Genomic DNA, 25,291 nt, shown 5'->3' on the forward strand with positions numbered 1-25,291 from the left:
TACCATGCAGTCGGTAGAACTGAGCGCTATATTAGATGGAATAATTAAAGACAACAAACTGAGCTAATAAGAAACAAATCAAACAAGCGCAGGTCTCTTGCTAGACTGTCATATCAATTCTTGAAGGGCGCTAACGAGAAATAACTTCGTTTCCAAGCATCAGCAGGGACGACTGCCTTTCTGAAAAAAAAGAACAGTAGAATGAAGTGTCTTCAGCCACATACTTATGAGAAAAAAAATGGAAAATTGCTTAGTCTGGTTTTTCTAACGTACGTGTTATATATTCATATATATTCACGCGGCCAGTTTTCTTGCAAGGCCAATGTTTCAATTTTCTCTCAGAGTGAACTCATTTTTCAATGACGGCGCCAATCCTGGGAGCCGTCTCCAACAATCCGTGAGAAACCATCGAGCGGTTGGAAAGAGTTCTTAATATGATTATTTTGGCGGCGTGGGTTGCAAAAAAATGGAGAATAAATGAAAAGCTTGCACCGTCACGCCTCTTACTATAAGCCAACACAGCTATGATGTTTCTAGAATTCATTATTACCGCAGACGCTCCTTTCGTTATTGCAAAGGCCTTGCGTGAGCAGCGTGCGGCCTTCAGAGCTCTCCTCTATTTCGAAATGGGAATTATCCATGCGCTGTCTCGCGGCGCTTTTCTTATTTATGCCCAAGAATTCATCGTGGCCCGAAACAAAAGTGCACACATACGGACATTGTTTGGAGCGCATCTAGGATGTATAGCGATGATAGAGAGACCCAGAAAATATACATTAGCAAGCCTGGAGGAGACGCGCTTAATTTCGCGATCTATTTTGTTATTCATATGAGTCTAAAAAATGGGATTCCGTTTTGACGATGAAGAATAACCGCGTCACTCCGGCAGAGCATAAAATATTGTGCTATTCTTGCTCATCACCATAAATTAGGCAGGCTAAAAAAAGTGTCATGCTGTGTAAGTCAAGGCATATAATGAAGAGCAGCGTAAAAAAGCAAACTGATGACAGTGTTACAAGAAGACAGAGTGGCGAGGCACCCTCGGTCCACTAAACACAGCGAATGAGTACTGTAAAAACAAAATGGCTCCTGCTGTGCCAGTATGGATAACCGAGGATTAAACTACGACGGAAGCGCTGTCTGAAGGTGTCCACGGCCAAAGGCAACTCACTGATGCATAAGGCAAATATGTCGTGGTATGTGCTCATGATAAAGCAGAGCCGTTTGAAGCACACGTTCGCAAAACTCCTCAATTACGCACCAGCGAGAGCTTCAATACGGTGAGGTAAACATACTGGTAAATGTAGACACATGATCAGAACACTGCCCCACTTCCTGCAAGATTAGCAAGCCTTCATGTGAACACCAGAGAGATGTCCAACAAACATACAGAGGAATGTCGCAAGCTGCGTATGTATTTTATGAGAAAATATTGTGTATATAGGCAAGGCTATATACTGTTATGCTTTTGTCCAGATAAACCAAACGAGCGTACTCCCCTTTTTTGCGGACGTTTCTAGCTTTGGAATATTGTAGCTAAGGCAAGAAATATTTGGGTTTTTTGTGTCAGTGTGCGACAGAACTGGCTTGTGATCGTAAGTGAAGTTACCGCTATGAAGTACACGCCCTTCGTCGTCAATCTGCGCTTGAAGTTAACGGTGACGAACTTGCACACCTAGCAAACCGACGTGCAGCTCGCCTAAGTATAGTCGTTGAGGGCACTGTGGCACCCCCTAGTCGGAAGTGGGCGAATGGCGACTGTTACGTCCGATATTCGGGTACGCACTCTAGACCCGCTAGCCTTCAAAGAAAACATAAGTGCAGAAACAAAAAATTCTGCATTTCGCTATGCCAATTTTTTGGAGCGATTTCGTGCTGACAAATTCAGCAATCGTGGAGGGAATCCTGCTAAATGAGAGGGGATCTTTTTGGCTTAACGAAATTAACAATAATAACCCTAAAATGAGACGGAAATAATCAGAAGGATAAGAATGCGCTGGGGTGCGTTTGGCAGGCATTCTCAAATCAGGAACAGCAGCTTGCCATTATCCCTCAAGAGAAAAGAGTATAATAGCTGTGTCTTAATTACCAGTACTCACCTACGGGGCAGAAACCTGGAGGCTTACGGAAAGGGTTCTACTTAAATTGAGGGCGACGCAACGAGCTATGGAAAGAAGAATGATGGGTGTAACGTTAAGGGATAAGAAAAGAGCAGATTGGGTGAGGGAACAAACGCGAGTTAATGACATCTTAGTTGAAATCAAGAAAAAGAAATGGACATGGGCCGGATATGTAATGCGGAGGGAAGATAACCGATGGTCATTAAGGATTACGGACTGGATTCCGAGGAAATGAAGCGTATCAGGGGACGGCAGAAAGTTAAGTGGACGGATGAGATTAAAAAGTTTGCAGGGACGACATAGCCACAATTAGTACATGACCGGGGTTGTTGGAGCAGTATGGGAGAGGCCTTTGCCCTGCAGTGGGCGTAACCAGGCTGCTGCTGCTGCTGCTGATGATGATTATGATGATGATGAACCCTAAAATTTAGGCGGGATGCTTAAACGCAGAATTCAAATTAGCCTGCTCAAACCATCCGCATTGCTATGCAACTGTCCCGTCTTATATCTAACGAAGAAGTTGTACTTTTGGAGAGTGAAACTCCATCGGAGCAAGTGGCCATTATTGCGTGGCATTTGACTGAGCCAGGTCAGAGGACAGTGGTCGGTCTTGAAGGTGAACTTCGCTCCGTACAAGTAACACGACAACTACTGGGCGGCCCAAACTAAACAAGCGCATTCCTTCTCTGCAGCGCTGTAGGCTTCCTCTCTTACAGTTAGTTTACGGCTGGCATAGAGGATTGGATGCTCCTCGTTATTGTCGCCAACTTGACTAAGTACCACGCCCATACCTCTGTCTCTTGCGTCACATTGAACTATGAATTCCATTGTGTAGTCTGACGCGCGAAGCACAGGACGAGAAACCAATAGCGTTTTAAAACTTTGGAAAGCGTCCTCTTTGTTCTTATCCCAGTGTACGCTACTCGGGGCTACCTTTCGGAGGGCGCATGTTAATGGATTTGCCATTTGCGAGTAGTCCGGAATGCACCGTTGATAGTACCCCACAAGTCCCAAAAATGAACTAAGGTCTGCTTTCGTGCGCGGCTGAGGAAATTCTTTTATCGTAGCTATTTTCAGCTCGGCCGGCCGTCTCGGGCCCTGGCCGACAACATGGCCCAGATAAGTAACCTGCGAATAACCAAATCTACACTTTTCCGCTTTCATCATTAGGCCGGCTTCCCCAAACCGTGAGAACACGTGTTTGAGGTGCGATACTTGTTGTCCCCAGCTGTCCGAAAAAGTCGCTACATCATCAACATATGGCAAGGCGAACTCCTGCAAGGCTTTTAGGACAATATCTATTAACTTAGTGAAGCTAAACGGCGCGTTCTTCAGCCCGAAGTTGAGAGCCAGAGGGCGAAAAGAGCCTACAGGTGAGATGAATGCGGCATAGCGGCTGGCACTTTCTAAAGGGGAACTTGCCAGTACCCCCGCACTATATCTATAGTTGAAATGTATTTAGCAGCGCTTACTCTTTCAATTTGTTCCTCAATGTTAGGTATGGGGTACAGCTGATCCCTAGTGATGGCATTTAAATTCCTGTAATCAACACACGGACGAGGGTCCTTGTTAGCGATTTCTACCAGTATTAGCGGTGACGTGTAGTCACTCTCAGCGGGCTCAATAACTCCCAACTCTAGCATGCGCTGTCTAGCATGCAACTCTAGCATGCGCTCCATAATTTCTCTCTCTCTTGGAGACACCATGTAAGGCTTTGATCTTACGGGTTCATTTGATGTCAGCTCTATTTCATGCGTTATTAGTTCGGCTCTACCTGACCGATCCCTGAATCTGTCGAGATATTCCACTAATACCCCTTTTAGCTCATCTAGCTGCACGTGTCTTAGAGCGTTCGAGCTTACCGAATGTTTTACTACTTCTTCTAGACCGATTTTAGAGTTCGAGGTCGCCCTATACTCCTTAAACTTGGTACTAGTGCCATCCTGCTCTTTGATGGCATAGTTAACGACTCCGCTCCGCTCTATATACGGCTTCATCAAATTGCAGTGATATATCCTCAATTTCTTCCTGCGACCGGGCATTTTCAGCGCATAGTTAGTATCTAAAAGTTCGTGCAACACTTTAACAGGCACGTCCCAGTGAGCCTCAAGCTTGTTCTTTCTTGAAGGTTTAAGGATCATCACCTGGTCTGCGACGTTAAACGTACGAAGCCTCGCATTCTTGTCGTAATAGAATTTGGCGTTCTTTTGAGCCACTCCCATGTTCTTTCCGACTAGTTCTTGGGTTGCGCTTAGCCGTTCCAGCAGATTTAGCACGCATTCAACCACTGTTGGACTCTCCCCTCTTTCCTCCCACATCTCCCTTAACATTCTCAGTGGAGAACGAAATTTCCTCCCATACACTAGTTCTTCTGGCGAGAACCCTGTAGCCTCATGTGGAACCATTCGCAAAGCAAACAAAGTTGCCGGCAGACAGTTCTCCAAGTGCTCCTTCTGCTCGTAACAGAGCGCACGCAAAACTCGCTTAAGCACTGAATGCCACCTCTCTACACTGTTTGACTGAGGGTGATAGACAGAACTGTGTAATAACTTTACCCCGCACTTTTTCAAGAATGCGGAAGTCATTGCGCTGGTGAATACTGACCCTGCATCCGCCTGAATTTCAGCTGGAAACCGAGCTCGTGCAAATACTGTCAAAAGCGCGTCTACTACTTCGGTGGAGCTGAGCTCTTTCAAAGGGATTGCCTCTGGAAACTTTGTAGCCGGACACAGCATGGTAAACAAGTAACTGTAACCCGATTTGATTTTGTTTTTGGTAGAGGCCCTACTGTGTCTATCACAAGTCGTCTGATAGGCTCTGTTATTAAGGGCACTACCTTTAGTGGAGCTTTCCATGTCTCTTCTGGTTTACCCGAGCGCTGGCAGGCGTCGCATGATCTTACAATGTTTTCTACGTCTTTGAAACAGTCAGGCCTGTAGTATTCCATAAGCAATCTCTCCTTTGATTCGTTTATGCCTATAGGTGGCCGGACCACCTATTCCATGACAGAGACTCAAGAGGTCCTCCCTGTACTTAGTAGGTACGACTAACTCATCTAAAATCCTGCCCTTTCGATCTCTGTAGTGCCGATACAACAATCATCCTCTCTCTTGTACCGTCACGTTGCGCCTAGCAATGCCTTCTTTAGCTGCGTGATGTAATTTAGCTAAGCTCTCATCATCCTTTTGCTAGGCTGCCAGTGACTCTCTATCCACATGTAAGAGCTGATCAAAGTTCTTTGAGGCCGGTGATAATAAAGACCCTGTCTCGCTTGCGAGTGCATCAGCGGGCGCTTCCTGCATGGGTGAACTTTGACACCCTAGCGATCCGCTCTCATTGGGCTGGTCAGCTGGCGGGATTTCTTCGACCGCTTTTTCATTCCTCGAGCCTCGCTCGGATTCGGTTATTGAAATTATCTCTTTTATCCTTCCGCTGGGGCAGCTTGTGCATATTCAGCCGAAAGCGACGTGACTTTACGACCTTGGCCTCACGTCGATGCCTGTACTACGCCATCTCCCAATTTAAGCCCTTTTTCACGCAGTAACCGATTCGAACGATTCGAAAAAAATGTGAGGGTATTGCAGTGACAGAAATTTGGAAACTACAGCCTCAGTAACTAGCTCCCCGAATGGCCCACTAATTTTAATATTAGCCATGGGCAGACACAAGCTGCGTTCTTCTACAACCTGTTTGATCCATGCTACTTCTATGGTGAAGTCAAATACCGTCACGTAAGACGGATGGACAATGCCCATCGTGGCGGCACTGTCTCTTAGCACTCGGCATGGTTTGCCATTAACCTTCAGGTCGTGAAGATATGGGCTTAAAAGTTCCATATTGTCGTCTTTTTCATCTACGTAGGAGTTCCACTACGCTAGGCTTTCCGCAGTTTACAGCTATATGTCCCAGTGTTGTGGCATTTATAGCAGCGGATTGGTCTGGTAAATAATGGTTTGGTAAATATATCCTGCGCCAACACCTCGCCTCCGTCACCGTATTATATATATATATATATATATAAATGGCAAATCAGAATCAGAAAGCACATTCGTTGAACCAGATGACATATTTACGTGCCTGCGTATCGAAATAGGATGCCAGGCCATGCACATCATGCCACAACATAAATACTGCGGATTTGTGCCGCGGCATTGAGGTCACTACAGGAGTATCCGCATTCTAGGGTCAAATAAGCCTCGGCGCCAGCACGCTAGCTCCCGTTGCTAGCTACTCCCGTTACGCTATCAATACGCCCGATATCGCTGACATTAAGCTTGCCCCTGCGCTTGCAGCATCTTCTAAATTTAGGACATCGGCAACGAGCAACGCAGTGAAGCTACGTTAGATATCCTCATTGCGTGGGTAGAATCAGTGTCTGCTGGCGCGTCATTACGGTGGTTCGTCCTACAGTACGTCGCTTTATTGCGGTAGCAAATAAATAGGCACTCCAGCGGCATTCTGCGGTCATCGATGCCGCGATGTCCCGTACAAATTCCTAGTGCAATAAAATCGGCGTCACGCCCCGTATTCTATGTGTGCGAGCGAAGGCATGCAAGGGTGAGCCGAGTACGATGATTCGATTTCTCGCAAGCAAGAATGGCGGCGTGAAAGTGCGCCGTCTTTGCGCACAAGGCTCCGGGGAGGTGGCCGTTCTACTCCGACGGCAGCAGCGCATGGCGCGGCTGAGGACGACCTAGCGTGGTCTCGCGGGCCCTCTATTAGAAGCGTTCTGCGATAATGACTAAGTCTAGGTGCGCAGAGGGCTGATGTCTCCGTGTGAGCTGGGTTCTCGGCTCTTGGTTCGCATTGAAGCGAGATACAGCACGAAGGTGACTTCGCTCAATGCTGCTGCAGCGCTTCACAACGCCAGCGCGCCTTGACAGCGAGTGCCAGCGGTCATCGAGCGAAAAAGAAATATGAATGAGTGAAGGTTTTATTTCAACTTCTTGCAAAGGTCATGTACATTAGCTATGTTTAAGAGTAAGAAGCAATCTTCACAACTGCTTGACAAGCCTCGCCAACCTTGCAACTAGGCAGCAGTGACAATAACACAATATAATGAGTGATTATAACCTAATCAAATCCAAGTGGCATAATACATGAATATGTTTGGCATAACAGACATGATACAATCTCAAAACAACAACAACAAATGGAAAAAAGAATGAAAAGTTAAAACTAAAACAAACAAACACGCAAACAATGAAACGGATTTCAGTCTACATAAAGCTTTTTAATGGTAAGAAATGGTAGAGAATGCATGCGCTGACAGAAATCCTTGTTTATGCAGTCTGGAAGTATATATCTTAACATCTGGAATCTGTAGTTCGTTCTACATCGAGGTATTACAACAGTGTTTTGTGTGCGCAGTTTGTATGATGTATACCGCGAGAAAAGTTTCGCAATACGATGCGAAAATTGGTCATTTCGACTAGTAGATTTTTTTACAGACATGCAAACCTATATGAGAAGATGGCATGTACAGGCACAATATGATACAGTAGGCTTTTGGGACGGGTTGGGGTATCGTTTCGAACGTTTTCGACGGCTCTAAGTATATTCTATTGGAGAACTTAAATCTCTTGAATGTTGCTGTTGGTTGTGGTTGCCCAAACTAGGCTTCAATAGTTCAGATGCGAGCGAAAAAAAGCGTAATAACCGTTAAATGTCGCGTTAACAGGCGGAATGGCTCTTGTACGGGACGAAATGCCGACAAACTTATACAGATAAAACTTTTTTTTACCCATGCGTGCATCCCAGCACAATGTGGGCGTGAATATTACACCGACGGATGGAAATTCATTTGCATGTACAATGTTATTTTCATTGAAGAAAAGTGGAGGTGGGTCCAGCACATTTTTCTCTCGGGGACGGAAAATCATGGTCTTTGTTTTTGCAACATTCATTTTAGCGAATTCACTGCGGACTATTCCGCTAAAAATTCATGACAGTGTCAGCCACTTCAATTAGTTGCGCGATATCATATGCGGCAAAACACAATGCAGTGTCGTCTGCGTATATAATATATTCAGCTTCATTGTTTATATTATTTATATCAATAATGAATACATTAAACAAAAGTGGCCCTAGAAGAGTACCTTGCCGCACATCATTCGTAAGTTGCAACACCTTAGTGGAAGAACTGTTAATTTCTACATATCGAGAGAAATAACTGAGATTTGACTTTATTAAATTGAGAGCATCCACACGAACCCCGTAATGCTCAAGTTTGCCAAGAACAATATTATGGGTAAGGGTGTCAGTGGCTTTGTAAAAGTCAACAAAGAAAGACACCAAGAGTTAGGAACTGCGACTGGGGTGTTACGTTTATTTCTTGTTTTGTTCTTTACTGGGGTTTTGCAACAGGCGTTTTCGTGCCAAAGCACAGTCTGATTATGAGGCACGCCGTAGTGGGGGACTGCGGAATAATTTGGACCATTGAGGGTTCTTTAGCATGCACCTAACTCTAAGCACACGTGTGTTTTAGTATTTCGCCCCCATCTAAATGAGGCTGCCGTGGCCGGGATTCAATCCCGCGATCTCTTCCTTTACAGCCCAACAGGATAGGCGCTAAGAAACCACGGCGGGTGGTCATAGAGTGAGATATATTCATGTTTGCCTGTACGTGCGTGACACCTATCCCAGCTAAAGGAACTGGTGCATCACCGTGGTTACTAATTTCGCGGTGCCCGAAGCTATCGCCCATGTTGACAACGCGTGGAAGCTTGCCCGTGTTTGTCTGTTGGCATTCGAGGAAAACAAATTAATGAGATTTTGAAATCGTCGGAACTTGGACGCATGCTTTTCAACATGTTAGTTTGAGCTACTTTAGCCCTCTGGCCACTGAGTGCGGCCTTCGAAGAAATTACTTCTATATTTTAAGGGCCCCTACCACGTGCTACGTCAAGTGACAAACGTCAACTATTTTACTTATACGGTGACTTTCACGTGGCATGACTTAAGCCCTACCTTCCTAGTCCTGATGGTTCCGTATGACGCCCCATGATGGTGTTCTTACAGGCGGGGTTAAAGTTACATTCAAGTAAACAAGTAGAACAACGTCATCAACTACGAAGGTGAGGAAACATGGACACAGTCTGGCTGATCATTCTTCTGTTTTCTTCAATGCTGTCTGTTTTTGTATATATACGTAGTGTAGAAAGTTTTATATGTGTAATAACATTAACTCTATTACAATCTACTTACACAAAATGTCTGTATTTCGAAAGGCATACATAATTAGTTTTGGTCCTGGCGACTTGTAATTGTAGAATTCAATTGTGGACACGAGCACACTGTTTAAGTTTCCTCATTCAGGATCACTGTTTTCAACAGACTCCACTTGTGGACGCGGTTACATTTAATGAAAGTAAAATTAAGTCGTGATCGCGCTTATTTTCTTGATGAAGCGTGATGCAGGCCTAGTTTGACTCACTCAGACTCAAGCAAGCTCCATTTTTACTGAGAGTGAGACTCTGACACAGTCGAACTCAACTCAGCTTACTCACTCAAATGCACACTCAATCAGATTCACCTCGTCTCACTCAAACTTAAACTTCTGGGACTCGACTTTGTCCAAGCCTCAAAATCCCGCCTACTTACGTTCACTATGGCTGGTTAAGACACAATCCTAAAACCCATCACTCGAGCTTACTGAAAGTTATTGCCCTATTATGTAACAGTCCTCGACCGGAAGCTCTTCTTCCACTGTACCGAATATACCCCAGCGCATTTTCTTGAGTGAAGAAGCTTCGCAACTATGCTAATCAATAGCTACAATGGTCTGTCAATGAAACGGAGTGATGAACCCTTCTGTCGAGGAGCAACACTACCATCTACTTTCTTGATTCGAAGTGTGTTGTTGACTGGAGCAGCACTCTCGAATATATGGGTAAGACTCCCGGACTGAATGTGACCGTCGGTCTGAGTTGAGTTAGCCTTAGTGAATTGACTCCGGAGTGAGCTTGCCAATCTAGGGTGCTCAAACATTCCTCCCGGCTCACCGCAGTAGCCCTGTGGATGTGGCGTTGCATCCCTCAGCTCGAGATAGCGGGTTTGAATCCCAGCGGTGGCGGCCGCGTTTGAAAAGGCGCGAAATGCAAAAACACTCGTGTCCTTACATTTACGTGCACTTTGACGAATAATAATAAAAGTGAAATGACCTTTATTTCTCCACTACGGCTGACCTCGTAATTACATTGTGGTTCTGGCACGTAAAACGCCAGCTTTCAATTTTGTTGCTATGTTTTTTCGGGCGTTATAGCAGCCGGCCTGGCCTTGCGTTCGATAGAGGACAAAGTCCGAGCGAACGATTTCAAGCGGGAGTCATCTACAATTTTTCTAGTACGGTAATGGAGTTCTTTAAAACACAGATATGTGAACCGAAATGGTTCAGGGAGGATGCTTGCGCGAGGATATTGAGAAACCCCGAAAAATAGGCCGAGAAACTATGTACACAAAGATTACGAGCGCACATTAGTCAACAGTGAGACTCCGAAGCGATGTCATGATATGTAGTAATAGCGGTGCTTCCAGTCTCGCACAATTTGTCACTGGCATCTCGACAACGTTACCTTGTTAAATTAAAGAAGGGCAGTAATTTCGTCCGGTAAATGTTTACAAGTATTTAGCCGTCCTAAACCAAACTCAACGAAGTCAATTGCGATTAAGGAATTCGGAGAAGGTGTGGTCTTCTTGCTGATGTTTATTACATATAGCTGACACGTCGGCGGCACTTCAAAAGCCTTTAAACGCACTAGTTCTCGATAAGGGTTGCAGTTTCAAATGGAATAGAGTTGAAAGTTGCGTTAAGGGCGGAAACATGTGAACGTCTGTAGACTAGGAAACAGAGAATAGCTGGTCATACACTGTCTTACAAAGCTGCCTGTTGGAATCTATATACAGCGAAGCCTTCATTGAACACTTAAGGAGTGCGGAAACACCTGTTGGTGTTTATTTAGTTTCACTGTACCGTGAAACTGAACGCATTATTCAGGAATTTTATGAAGGAAATGCAATGTTTCATAAATAAAAGATATGTGTAATGTAAAGATTATTCACACGTGTTCGTGGTGCTCACTTTGGTGTTCTTGTGCTGGCGTAGGTGCGCAACTTCCCGCACCTTCATTTATTTGGGGCACCCGACCTCCCTTTGGAGGCACAGATGCTATTGGCCTCGAGCTCCACCACTGGAAAAGCTGGGGCCACCGTTGGTGTGACGTGGCATGAGGGATCACGTGGACACAGCGGCCGCGTCGGCTGCTTCGGAAGCGCCGAAGCGAGCTGAAAACGAAAGTTTAAAGTCGCACCTGCACCGCGGTTCTGATAAAGTGGTGCGGTTCTACCGCCTCGGGTATCTGCTTGACAACATCTGAAACTACTATAATAGGTAGTGGCTGCCTTTGATGGCGTGCAGCATGGTAGGCTACTGCTTGGTGCCGTAGTGCCGGATGTACGCAACACATCCCGGTGTCAGCCTTATTCACACGTAGCCACAGGGCAAGGAACTGCGTGAAGCTTGGCTGGCGAAACGTAGAACTGGCAGACAGCCATCGACTACAGCTTGCGTATGCACCAAGCACACACGCGATGAAGATTTCTGCTATGGCGCCGGGACTGCGCGATGTTCGACGAGTAGCAGAAAACGCGCACTGAGACGCTCGGCCACGCCCGCTGCCCTTCTAATGTCAGGACCGTTTGGTCTGTGAACTTGTTGATGCTAGATACTGGCAAGTTCTCTGGAACGGAAATGAAGCGGTAAGACTCATAATAAACAATACCTTGGTATATGGTCATGCTTGTGCTATGAATTAATGCACTGGATTACAAAAAGAAGCAGAGGGAAATCACATGCTGAGAAGACCGATAAACATACATTTCGACGCAACTTGACAAATAATATTGAAATGTCCAAGAATTTAGAATACAAAAAAAAAAAGATTGTATAGTCGCGACGGCACTTCACAGTCGCCGTAGGGGTCGAGGTCTCTATAACGAAATTATTTTTGAACAGTTCTGATAGCGTCCATGCAACAGTGGTTGCTAGTGTACTGGGAATCGCTCAAAGCTGCGGCCTATAGCTGCTGGCACGGTGGGAAAATTCACTCACAGCGAAAGCAAAACATTGTGCGCGGACATGCACGCAGATGGGCAGTTGGTCACACTGAACCCGTGCGATGGCTGCACGCATTGAGACTTCGTTCTGTTATGCGCCATTTCGTTATACAGACCACTCATTATAAAAGCATATTTCACATAGTTTTCACTAAGCGATTGCCGACCTTTCACGCAAGAAGTCGGTTCGGGAGACTCCATCGCGGCGACCGCGCGTGGTAGCGTTCACTGTACGTATTCGCTAAAGAGATAGCGTCTGTAAACGATTCTGTGCTTTCAATTTGCCCAGGATTATAATATCGACAAGGGAGGCGCTTCCGACAGATGGCGACTCCATGACACCTCGCCCCCATTAGCCCACGCGGTTGCCAGGCGGTGAAACGCATGCACAACATGAGACCATCTCCTCCGGCACCTTCTCTCCCGTCTCATTGCGGCTCTTCACGTCGCGGACCCCTTGCCCCCTCCACCAGCTGCGAACGACCGACATGTGCAGGCTAGCATCCCTCCCTCTACGTTCCACTGCAGGGGGCAAAGTAGCGCGAGCCATGGCTCGCGCTACTTAGATGGCGCCGTAGATGGCGCCGCCGTCCCACAGCCGAGTGTGACCTATACGGCAAAAAGGCTGCTGCAGCAGCAGTCTATAGCAGCAGCAGGCGGCAGCCACCTTCAGCAAGAGTGATGCAGGGGGGTTTCCAAAAAAATCTTCGCCTTAAAGATAGGAAGGACAGTAGAACGCCACAAAACACAGTATATAGAAAGATCACCAGCCACTAAGAAACGTTGGTTTGAAGGTTTGAAACGTTGGTTTGAATATCATAGTACACATTATATAAAAGAAAGCACAGAACAAGAAACTGCATGCATGGTGGTGGTTGGGATGCTTTCTCACATTGGACCACATTTCTAGCTAAATTTCATTTTCGTAACTATTTCTATGCTTAACCAACGAGAAACCGTCCGTCACGTAACGCATAAGTATGGGCCGATGACGAGCTGCGGCGGAGGTAAAGCAGTCTTAAAGCACTCCGCAAAGTGAAAAGTGCACGCATTCTTTGAAAATCACGCATATAATATAGCTACAGAGCCCGCAGTGGTGAGCCTGTTTAAGATCGTGTTGCCTGTCACTTCGACGCGAACGAAGCGGCGAGGACACAACATTCACAAATCTCTCAGTACACGCCGCACCCTGCCCCTTTCGCAGACAACTTTCAAGATGTGGGCCTGCGCGTCTCACTCCAACGCGAAGCGGCGAGGACACAGCGCGCAGAGCTATCCGCAGTCGGCCCTCTCTGTCTGCATGGCGGATCGCGTTCAAGATATGGTCTGCGCGGCAGATAATGGTTCGACGCAGATGGATAAGACGCTAAAGAGCGATACCAGATTATAATGATGGCAACGCCATCAGCACACCTGGCGCTGCCAGCTGCAGTAGTTTCCCTGCCTGAGCAATTTACATTGCACCGCCATCCACAGCCACTCGTGTTGTCGCAGCGCTGTTGTTTATACCGGTCGTACCAAGTTTCATAACATTGATAATGACACGGGGCTGCGTAGAGGTGAGCAAGGGGTACAATGCTTACGCGTACTTAGACGAGTCGCAGATGAGTTCTGCGGGATTTTTTTTTATTTCACTGTTCGCACACAAAAGGATGCCAACTAAAACATTATATGGCAGATACATCTCTACATTGAGAGCTGGCATTCAAAAGCGAGCAGACAAGACGAAAACCAGACATCCATTTTGGGATTAAGGGTACCGCTTAATTAAAAACTATATTGACTTTCACATTTCCGGAAAATAAGAATTAAACAAAGCTGTTCGCAGCGCCAGAGGCATGGAAAATATTTCGCGGTTTCTTATGCAGCCTTTGATCACTGTAAATTATACATTTCTCTGTTTCCATGGCTTTTAATATTGCTTTTTTTTCTTTTTCTTTTTTGTGATGCTGATCTTCGCGCGTCCCCGTGTGTTCCCGGAAGTGAAAGGGTTGTGTGTTATTCAGTCTAGTAATTGGGAGAAGAGCACAATCTAGGGCTAAGGAAAATGATAGTTTAGAGCAACCGGTAACCAAAATTGCTTGAAACGTATTTAAACAGCGTCGCTGTCTGAACTGTTGCAGGGTTTTATTACATATATTAGCCCCTTCTGAAGTAACGTATAGAATAGTCTAACGGCACATCAGGCCTTTTCATGCAGAGGAAAATACGGCTTTTCAGACTAGCACTGAACCACGTAAAACGGATGTATCGCCCTATAAAGAAACATATGGTATATAGCAAGACCGGCACTCCGCGCTTTATCGAAAAGTGCTTCAAGGAATAACCTATGTTTTCTTTTTTTTTCTAAAATCTGAATACTGATAAATACGCGGGTGTTTCTCTGATTCATTTAGTTTTATGTTTGCTTTGTTTGCCGTGAGTGGGTCTTCAAAGAAGAGAAAACGTGTTAAATCGCCTTCTCGTTCAATATGCCGCTGACCTTTCCAAATACAAAACGTAGGTAGCAGTTAGAAAAGGCTCTGCTTAATATCTGCACTGTGTATCGAATATGCCGCCTAAAATATGCTCACTACAGCAACGGCGAAACTAAACGCTTTGTTGTGTTCTCTCCTAACGTAGTCACCTCTTTTCTGAGTAATCGTCGAGTATTCTCGTCTTTCGTGGGCGTTCTCCTACGTCCCTTGTTGTCTCGCCCACTCGTAAATAAGTGCTTCCTCTAAAGTGCCCACTCCACAATAGTCACTCGCCTCTACACTAATATGATCGTTCTAATCTCTCAAGCTTGAAAATCATTCGTTTCCCGTTTTCTGTCGCTACAAACACTCTGTTGAACAGGCCGGCAGCTTCAGCGTATGCGACGGTAGCCTGCAAGAGCCCGCCCGCGCGGGCCCCGCGCCACAGCAAAACCAGCATCGGCGTCCGCCGCCCGCCATCCCGCGTCCTGCGTCGATATCGTTTCAGCAAAAAGAATATTGAACCACGCATGCCCAACCACTGTTTTGTCGCCAAACCTGTTCATACCTTGTGCTTCCTTCTCGAGCAATTTATTCCTCGGAATTTTGAGAATGACAGCCCGCGAACTGATGTAATGAAAAAAAAGAAAGAAAACAGCGACAGTGCGTACTTTATGTTCGATCTTCTCAGACTGCAATATTAAGTGCGAAACAATAACAGAAGATCGGCTCGCGGAAGAGGCCGCGTTCCGACTAGATAGCTCGCATTCGTTCATAGCGTTAGCCGCCAGCCTTTCTCGGTAAACATTGCCGTTACATAAGGTGCAGTTGGCGTGAAGCGTAAAAAGCAGTCAGAGATTCCATCGCGTTCCACTCTTAAAGGCGAAACTTGAGCGTCCTCCGAATTTTTTTCACGCGCGTTTTGTTTCGCCCACTCCAAGCGCGTCCCACATTGTCATAGCAGGCAGATAAGCTCAATGGGCCATGATTCAGTGCTTTCCTCAGTGAATAAGGCTTAGCTCTGCCCGCACGCCCACAATAACAAATTGTCGACAGTTGACGGGGAGGAGGACGACATTGCTGTAGTTTTAATGTCAACACAGCTGCATAAGTGGCAGCAGCCTGAATCGGCGTTCGTAATTTTACAAACCGTACTGGGCTGCGACAGATTGCCGTCGTGGCGACCGGCTGCCGATTGCGTGTATGCGCAACCTTTTTCTCTTTCTGCACTTTTTTTACCTCCTTCCCTCTCCCACACCTCCCTCCGCAGTCTTGGGTGGCAAACTGATTTTAAGGGATTAAGTAGCCTATAGTGCATATAGCCGGCGGGTGTGACTTCTCGTCCGCCTCAGTAGTGGCTATTAGACTGTTTGCGCGCACGCACGAAACTTGCGATATGACAAAACAGTGGACCGTGCAAACAACAAATGCCGCAAAATTTGTTTCGAGAAACTAAGCATTATAAGAGAGGGAAGGATAATGGAATGCCTGGGTGCGTAAATATGACTGAGGCAGATTCGCTGCCCCGCAGGGCCGGTGGAGAACCGCAGGCAAAATGTGAGAGCAGGACACAGTTCTTGCATGTCAGGGGAGCAGCCTCCGAAAGGCTTGCCTGCGAAAACTACGGATGCCCTCTACAGATGCTTGCTGCTGCTGCAGTGATCTTGGCCGTGGTACAAGGATGTTCCCCTTGCGAAACGAATAAAAATAGAGGCTCGTCGGACTGCCTCTTTCGCATGTTCGAACTGTAGCGATGACAATAATAATAATAATAATAACAACAACAACAACAACAACAACAACAACAACAACAACAACAACAACAATAATAATAATAATAATAATAATAATAATAATAATAATAATAATAATAATAATAATAGCCCTAGCAGAATGAGCAGAATAACTAACGTACTACAAATTATTTTTGTAGCATGTACTTTCATTTATATTTAGCTCAATTTCACAAGAAGTTCATCGGATCTCTTGTGAGATTCCTCTTTATTCTGCATACCTGTTCTTGAAAGTCAAATCCGCATGCATGAAACGGCTCGTAATGGGGCAGATAAGTCCGTAATGCATATGGAAGGGGAGGAGTGCCGGAATGCAAAAACAAAACAAAACAAAAGTGTGAAGGAGAGAAGGCGGTACGCAAAGCCGGATACGCTCAGAACAAAGAGAATCGTAATTGCCCGTGTTTTTCTTGCTTCCTTCTGCTAACCAATGTTCGTAGAAAGTGCATGCAAATTAGCAGAGCGCACTATTTATAGGCAGCGGTCTATGGTCTGATGCTCTATTTTGCACTACTCGAGCGCTCATTTTCTGCCAAAGCAACAAATGTAAGAAATAAGGAAGGAATAGAACTAAGAATGCGTCAAAACGGAACGCTTGACTATGTGATTTATATTTACCTGTATATAAAAAATATCATTTATATCTTGCTACTAGAGAAAATTAGGTGAGCAGTAAGGAAGGAATTCTATTGTGTTCCCATCACGACCTATGCGCAATCTCTTACCCAGGGCATGGGCCACAGCAACAACAACGCTGCCAAGACATGCGAGACATGCGAGTGGAAGGATAGAAGGTAGGCAGTTTTCGCAAAAACGCACGAACTATTGAACGTCAAACTGCCGGAGGTAAATTATGGTCCTAGTCTCCCTCATGACAAAATGAACAAGAACAACGAGGTTAAAGAAGGCACATTTGGCATATTATCGGCTCTTGACGTCAAAGTGGAACATTTCAGCTGTTATGCTTATGATATACCACTGGTCCCGCTTTGCTAATTTTCCTGCACATTCATGTTTTGAACGGCGTGTAAGAAGCTACAGAAAAAATAGATTTAGCAAAACTTAGTCTTCCTATCCATAAAAGTACGGTATTTGGAGTGATCTCGTTAGACAAGCTCGTGGTATCCAATGAGAAGGAGTCACATTCAGAAAGAAGAGAACAGTATTTAACACTCATAAGAACACGAGTCTATATATATATAGGTTGGCGACATTTGTTGCGCTGGAAGAAGTACGATGCATGGCAATGTTTTATACCGTTTTAGGGTATTCAAAAACACAGAACAGCTATCTAAACTGCGTAGGCGTGCTCTTTGGTTCATTTTATCAATTCGATATCAGCACATTCAAGCACATTCTATATTCCTTTCCGTTGTTGTATTGCTTTCGTCGACATGTGAAGAGGTTGGCAACAATGTTGAGGCATTGCATGCATCTGTCCACATGCCTGCACATTCATCTGTTCACCTGCATGCACATTCACATGCATGCATGCATCTATTCCCATGCATGCACATTCACATGCATCTTCGCATGCATCTATTTACATTAACTGAGGGGCTTCTATTCGCCTTGGTCAATGCAGTTACATTAGGTTGGATGAACAAAGCTAGGGCGTGCGCACTGGCTGTCGCAAGACCCTAGCGCATGGCCGGTCTAACTTAAATCAACACTAAAGCGAAACAATAAGTCAGTTTATGCTAATGAAGCATTGTTTCAGAACTCTGCAGGCAGTCCTAGTTTAGTTTGATTATCAGATGAGAAAATTATAGGTCCAAGTATCAGTACTTGAATTTCGCGCCGAAACCCCAGCGCCGTTACGTCAGCGTGACGTCAGGGATTCCAAAGTATGTTTTCGCATTTGGGCCGCATTGGATGAATAAAGGTTTCATAAATTGCCATGTTAAATATCTGGTTCCTTTAGAACAAAATGTAGTCAATGTGTACCGCTATCTTTAATTAGTAAGCCCTAGAAGATGCCATAAATATCCATCATGTCACAGCCACCAGGTGCGGGAAGTTAAGTAGGCGTCGCCAACCGTATTTCGCTCTTGCGCTTTTTCTGGCATACCAAGCGTGTTATCGTTGTAAGAGTGCTATTTTTGGTGTTGTAGAAAGGTAATTTACTGATGCAGAAGAAACCATCTTTCAATTTCCCTTTAAATCACAATGCAGCGTACCCCCTTTTTTTGGACACCTGGCTTTCCCCCGCGTGCGCGGGTAACAAATGAAGAGAGTGCACATAAAAAAAATGAATATTGACACGGCTCGGCCTCTCTGTACCGACGTGGGAGCGGCCCGCATCAGTCCCAGACTGATCCCTCAGGACCTAAATAAAGTTATTCATACCATACCATACCTAATTAAAGAACGAAAACACACAAAGCGCAACGCCAAAAATACCATTCTGCAATTTGGTGCTTGAATGCATTCATACGGGAGCATTTCACCAGGTCTAACATTCGGTAAATAAAAGTAAGCCTTTGGGTAACTGCGATTTTTCTGTATTGCACATCTTTCTTCCCTACTTCGTCGGATTTTCCGCAATCGCATTTACAGTGGCTCGGGTCAGAAGACGAAGGCGCATAAATGTGACAAAGTATCTCGGGCAGTTAGTTATTCGTTCTAACCGGTGTGCCACATGAGAAGGTGCGCGCACTAGAGCTGCAGCGAGGACGACTGTATGCATGTGCCGATAATGACAGTGTCGCGGAGCCTTCAGACCGGTATGGCATCTTTATTTAGAGCGCACCTGACGGACGCCCGTTCCTGCGTTGTGCGTCGGCGTCCCTCAGCGTCCGCCGTATGGACGAGCGCAGGGCAGGATGATGGAGCGAACGCGGAGCGCAGCGCCAGATAAAATACGGCGAGTGCGATGAATGCGCGAGGAGGAAGGCGGGGCGGAAACATGCAGCGGAAGCGTGAGGAGGAAAGTGGATGAGGAGTGCATGGCAAATAGGTTAGGAAGAAAGCGGAGTGCAGCACTAGCCATGCTCAACGGCGGCGACCATGCATGCCGCGAGCGCTATGGGAACAATGTGCTGGCTCGTGTTCACGTTTTGTTGCTGAGCAATGAGCGACGCAACCGGTGGAAATATTTCGTGTGCCGTTGCTGCTACACAAGGTGCTCGAGCAGAGAGGACGCTCTCGTTGAAAATCAAATTATTTGCCGCAATATACCGCGAAATAAATAGTTTGGCAGCCGCGCTCAAAATTCGTATTAGGGAGTAGCGCAGTCGTCGGTGACTTTTTTTTGCTCTCTTTCAAGGACGGCCGAATTAAAAGTATCGCGAAGGGTATTTCCACACTACGAAGAATTTCTGTATTCTCTCACGCATGTTTTTGTTAGTTTTCTTGCCTGTAATGCAAGTCTGACCTTTGAGCAGGTCTTGAAAATTCCCCTTCTTACAATACGAAAATAAATTATTGAAGAAATCTTTTCAAACTTCTTCCTCCGGCCGAATTTTCGTTAACCTATTCAAAATGAATTGCAGAAAGAATAGCATTTCAATTACTTTGTTGAAGATAACGCTGCAATCAAGTATGTAATAACAAACGAGCTATTTCATCTGTATTCTTTCTCACAGGACTTCCAAATTTAGAAGAAAAAAAGTCAATAAAAGGAAGCAGCTGCAAAATGGCGCGAAGTCAGATTTGCTGGTTCATCTTGGAATGCCAGAAAAAGAAGCTGGAAAAGAAGACGTGGACTGGCGCGAATGCACAATACAACCGCTAACTGGGAGATCGCTTCAGAAGCGAGCAGGCGAACAAAGTGCGAACCAAATAAAAGGTGGTGAAGCTTCGCAGCGGGTAGCAGTGTCGCTACCCACTGCAAAACCTGCACATGATCCGGAGAAAATTCTTGGCTTGCGTGAGAAAGAGCTCACGTTTATAGAAAATACCGCCAATAGACAATACTGTCTTTAGAAATGTTGCCTCGTAAGCGCATCACGTAAGTAGGGCCTAATATTGAGCATCTTCGAGCTCGTTCATGGCTCATGTGACGGTGTGTAGTGAGCAGAACTGCGAAATACAGGGCCAACGAGGTCCTTGGGTGTCACGTCTTCAAACTGACGGTGTTGGCTCTCGCTGGAAAAACCACGGTAGCGACATTAAGGCAGCACTGCAGTCCTTGCTATCGGCCCTGCAGAAGGGACCACACGATTAAGCGGCATTCGTGATAAAATTAACTTATCGGTACCGTGGTCCAGAATGGACACCCCTTGATATATGAGTGAGCTCCTAGTCATTGCGGCTTCACAGGGAATGAGCATGCCGATAATGACGGTCAGCTCGCCAAGCAAGCAAAGAGGACTCAACACTATGTTCAAGGTCCGATGCCGCTACAAAACTTCGACTGCTCGCACGAGATATCACGTTCTAAATGTAGAACACCCCACGTTTTCAAAGCAATCGACTGCACTACCTAGGCTCTTCGCTCCAGGTTCACTTTCCATCTGGACTATTCTGACATCAGGCTAACCTTACGTGGTATGTTTCTTTTCACGTCGGATAGTCCGGCACTGCCACATGTGACGGCTCTGGTCGTGAGGACACTATCAAACACGTTCTGCGTGATTGCTTCCTCGAAAGTCGTCGACTGGGTTCCTCGCCCACCATGACTGTCATCTTGTCAGGCCGAAGAGATTGCTCTTCACGCTCGTTGCCGTCTCCATGGAATGCGGCGGATGCTGCCGCTTCCAAGTTATCCGCTTGTTTGCCCAGCACGGTCCGCGTCTGGCCCCGTCGCCAAGTAGGCGGGCGCTGATGAAAGGGGCTGCCTCGGGGCGGCACCCAAAAAATGCGCACAGACGATTTAGGGAGAAACGAGGCAGCATTCAGAAACATATGTCAGGGTCATGTGTTGTGACGTACAGAAAACTCCACATAAGCTAGCCACATGTCTTCTTTTTTGATATGAAAGCCTGTCAGCCATTCAGAGAACACATTAACGTCGCAATCAAAGCTCACTATACGTCAGCGACAAATCCCAATCGAAAGCAAGAAACTGTAATTGATACCAGGAGCAGGTGATATGACGAGTATTATATTTTATTAGTATACTTGAAAACCGCTTCGAAACAGCAAGAGAAAAAAAAATGAAAACAAAATAGACTCACGGTACACGTACTGAGCAGCACAGCAAATCAGGTACACTAGACATCATTGGACCAGAAGTTCTCACTGAAAGAAAACTGTTTGATCGAGCGGACTGAAAATCCCAGCATGATAGACGCTTTGCGTAAAGTAAAAATTGGGTTTTAATTTGCTGAAATTAAGCTGGGGTTCGGACAGCGGCTTCCTTGACGCTGTCCAGAAGTGCGGTGACCTAATCCCGATTGACGTTGTATAGCGGATGCACGAAAGGGTCGCCGCTGACGCTGCCACCTGTTAAGACAGTGTCGACGGGCGACATCCATGAGCCGCGGTTCGTTCTCAAGATACCGGTCGCACTGGACAATACGGTGGCGTAAACATCAACATATTCACCAAACTGGCCCAGCATATCACCCTGGAAGTGAAGAAGAGAAACGGACGACACCAACATTACTCAGCATTATTTTGAGCATGCATAGCTACACAATTCGATCTTAATGGCAATGACTCATTAGGCGAGCTTACGGGGAGCTACCTTTGCTGCCATTTTTGGAGCAAGGCTACATTAACATGATGGGGGCGGCAGATTCAATGGCAAATGTGGAGTCTCATTTGAAAATGTGGCCATTATGCAGTTTTATTTCCACTTTGAAAAACTGCTTCCATTTATCTTATTAGGTATGGTAATGAGCTTCTTGAAATAGGCGTTATAGCTTATTTCTTTGCCTGTGCACGTTTTAAACCCATTTACTATTTTGTGACGTCAGTTACCGCATTTGCTCACTGAAAAATTACTTTGCCCAATTCTGATACGTGGACCATCCACAGTTCTCGCTTTTGCACCTGAAAATCTGTCACTATGATGTATAACTTTTGAGTACACTCATGTTAATCAGTTAAAAAAAAACGAACACAGGCCCTGAAGAAGTTTCAGAAGCAGACGCAATACGAATGCAGTCAGCGCAATGGTCCTTAATTGTAGACGACTCACGCTCCAGACACGGTGCTCGAATCGCAGATTTGAAACTACGCAAGCAGCTCAGGTGCTGTATCGGCCGGCCACGCCGACTTTGCACTAAACTTTGGTGTCGGACAGCGCACCGTAACCGTCACCCTCCCTCCAACGACCTACATAACCCCCTACCCATTACTTCCCCCGTGCTTTAGCTACAACTCGTATCGCTACACGCCTAAATCAAGACAACAATGACGCATGCACACCTGCACACGCACACAAACGCACGAAAAAAAACGAATGGTAGAATTCGCTTTCGCATTTAGTACCCGAAGCACAGCCGTGGTACATATAAGTTCCTTGATATGAGTGTGCTTTCACATCATTAACCATCCAAGGAAACACTGTCTGAACTTCAGGAACCGCTTATCATTGATCTACAAGAGCCTAAATTTTGTAAGTAGTCACCTCAAAAAAAAATAAATTATGAGGTTTTACGTGCCAAAATCATAATCTGATCATAAGGCAGCCAATAATTGGCGACTAGGCATTAATTTTTCCCCCTGGCGTTCTTGAACGTGCCGCTTAATAAGTTCACCGGTGTTTTTGCATTTCGCCCTCACTGAAATGCGCCATCCGTGGCTGGGATTTGATGCCGCGACCTCGTGCTCAGCAGCCCAATATAAAAGCCACTAAGACCCCAGTCTCCTCAATCGGCGTCCATTCGTAAAGCACAGGTGTCCATGGGGTTATGTTATCAATCAATTCCTCGTCATAAATGTGGTGCACCCAGAAACAGCGTGAGTGGAAGGGGTAAAAATGGCAAGTAGGCACAACGCCGTGCCTATTCGCCTTCCTACATCGGCGGTATTTCGCATTTATGTAGCAATCATGCACAATACTTCCACTGACGAACACTTGAGCCATCTGTTCGTGCGCACCGGTGCGAAGTAGGCCTGCGGTGGTCCTACTTTGACCTTGAACGTCTTATCGAAGTGCGGGTGAACTCGAACATTGTGCACCACGCAGCTGAAGATTGGGAACTTCGTAATGCATTGTATAAGCTGAAACAGTAAGCGCAGTTGGCACTATTAGTAAAACAAAACACAAGACGCAGCTAAATCAATAAAATTCTGCTGGCAAACATTTGACGCGTCATTCTTGCCACGAACGTTATTATAGCATACGGAAAAACGTACGTAAGCAAAACAATCTAGAACAATCGAGCGACGAAATCTATCTCCCTTTTCGCTTAAACTACACAATATTTAGTCACAAAACAAATCTCACCATCTCCTTGCGGAAACATGATCGAATGCGCCTTGGTTGTCAAAATACACGCTGAAACGCAGCACACCCGTAAAACTAAACATTTCGGTAAGCCAGCCCATCGAGCGTTATCTCAGTAGGCGATTTTTTTATACTGATAGTTCCTATTGCCAGAGACATTTTCAGCCTGCCTGCCTGCCTGCCTGCCTGCCTCCGTCCGTCCGTCTGTCTGTCTGTCCAACGCCTCCTTTACTAGATGCCTGCCGCGTCGTTAGCCTTCCCATTGGAGCGGCGGTTCCCATAGTTCAGGGTAGTCGCGGAGCGACGGCGCTCGCAGCCGACCCACTTCATGTTGCGGAGGAAGTGACGATTACTAGGCTGGCGCGCACTCGACTAATGGCTTGACGAGAGACCGCGGGTCCTGCCTCCGGGATCGCAACAGACGCCGCTAAAGTCTAGGAGGCAGGGCTACGTGATTTAGGTTTACAGCGGCCACCGCAGCTAGCGCTCGCAGCCGACCCGGGTTAACCCGGGTGGGAAAGAGCAAAAAGGACAGGGGCAGGAACCAGCTTCTCGGCTCACGCGGCAGGCATCTAGCAAAGGAGGCGTTTGGTCAGTTGGGTTGGGTTGGTGCCTGCCCAGCCAGCCTGCCCAGCCAGCCTGCCCTGCCAGCCTGCCCTGCCAGCCTGCCCTGCCCTGCCAGCCTGCCCTGCCCTGCCAGCCTGCCCTGCCCTGCCAGCCTGCCCTGCCCTGCCAGCCTGCCCTGCCAGCCTGCCCTGCCAGCCTGCCCTGCCAGCCTGCCCTGCCCTGCCAGCCTGCCCTGCCCTGCCAGCCTGCCCTGCCCTGCCAGCCTGCCCTGCCCTGCCAGCCTGCCCTGCCAGCCTGCCCTGCCAGCCTGCCCTGCCAGCCTGCCCTGCCCAGCCCAGCCCAGCCCAGCCCAGCCCAGCCCAGCCCAGCCCAGCCCAGCCCGCCAGCCTGCCCTGCCCTGCCCTGCCCAGCCCAGCCCGCCAGCCAGCCAGTGAGTGAGTGAGTGAGTGAGTGAGTGAGTGAGTCAGTCAGTCAGTCAGTTAGTCCAGTCTGTCTGTCTGTCCTGCAACAACTCAGTGCACCAAGTTGGCTGCAGACCACATCTGATCGTGTTCATGATGCCTTCGACGTAAATATATTGTCGCTATTAAAGCTTCCTCAGTTCATTGTCGCCATGATGGCATCGTCACGCCTAACACACCGACCCAGTGAACCGATTTGTCTGATAGATTGTGCCGCTGGGTATGTGCTCGTGGGTATGATGGCGTCAGGGTCATTGCGTCATCATCATTCCAGACTCTCGCCATGCTCTCCTCAGCACTCCATGTTCTCAGTGGCAGATCCGGAGGGCAACCCTAGAACACCCCCCCCCCCCCCTAAGACAACTCCTTACCGCTCCTTGCTTTCTTCTTTCATCCTTATCTCCGCCCATTCGTCGCCACCCATGTGTTTCATCCGCTG

At 46.6% G+C, this 25,291-nt stretch overlaps 1 protein-coding gene and 1 pseudogene across 1 annotated transcript in view; one reads left to right on the forward strand and one right to left on the reverse strand.

Annotated features, from left to right (window-relative positions):
• Nucleotides 1-17,280, forward strand: part of LOC142570510 (uncharacterized) — a 69,147-nt pseudogene extending 51,867 nt beyond the window's left edge.
• Nucleotides 17,281-21,747: 4,467 nt separating this feature from the next.
• The window catches only part of LOC142571039 (uncharacterized), a 115,571-nt gene continuing 112,027 nt past the window's right edge, over nt 21,748-25,291 (reverse strand). The window contains exon 9 of the mRNA XM_075679339.1: nt 21,748-21,994. Within this exon, the coding sequence (XP_075535454.1) occupies nt 21,812-21,994 (183 nt within the window). The 3' untranslated portion in view covers nt 21,748-21,811. The remainder of the gene's footprint in view (nt 21,995-25,291) is intronic.

The sequence above is a fragment of the Dermacentor variabilis genome, chromosome 2 (assembly GCF_050947875.1).
Source record: "Dermacentor variabilis isolate Ectoservices chromosome 2, ASM5094787v1, whole genome shotgun sequence".
In the NCBI taxonomy this organism is placed as follows: domain Eukaryota; kingdom Metazoa; phylum Arthropoda; class Arachnida; order Ixodida; family Ixodidae; genus Dermacentor; species Dermacentor variabilis.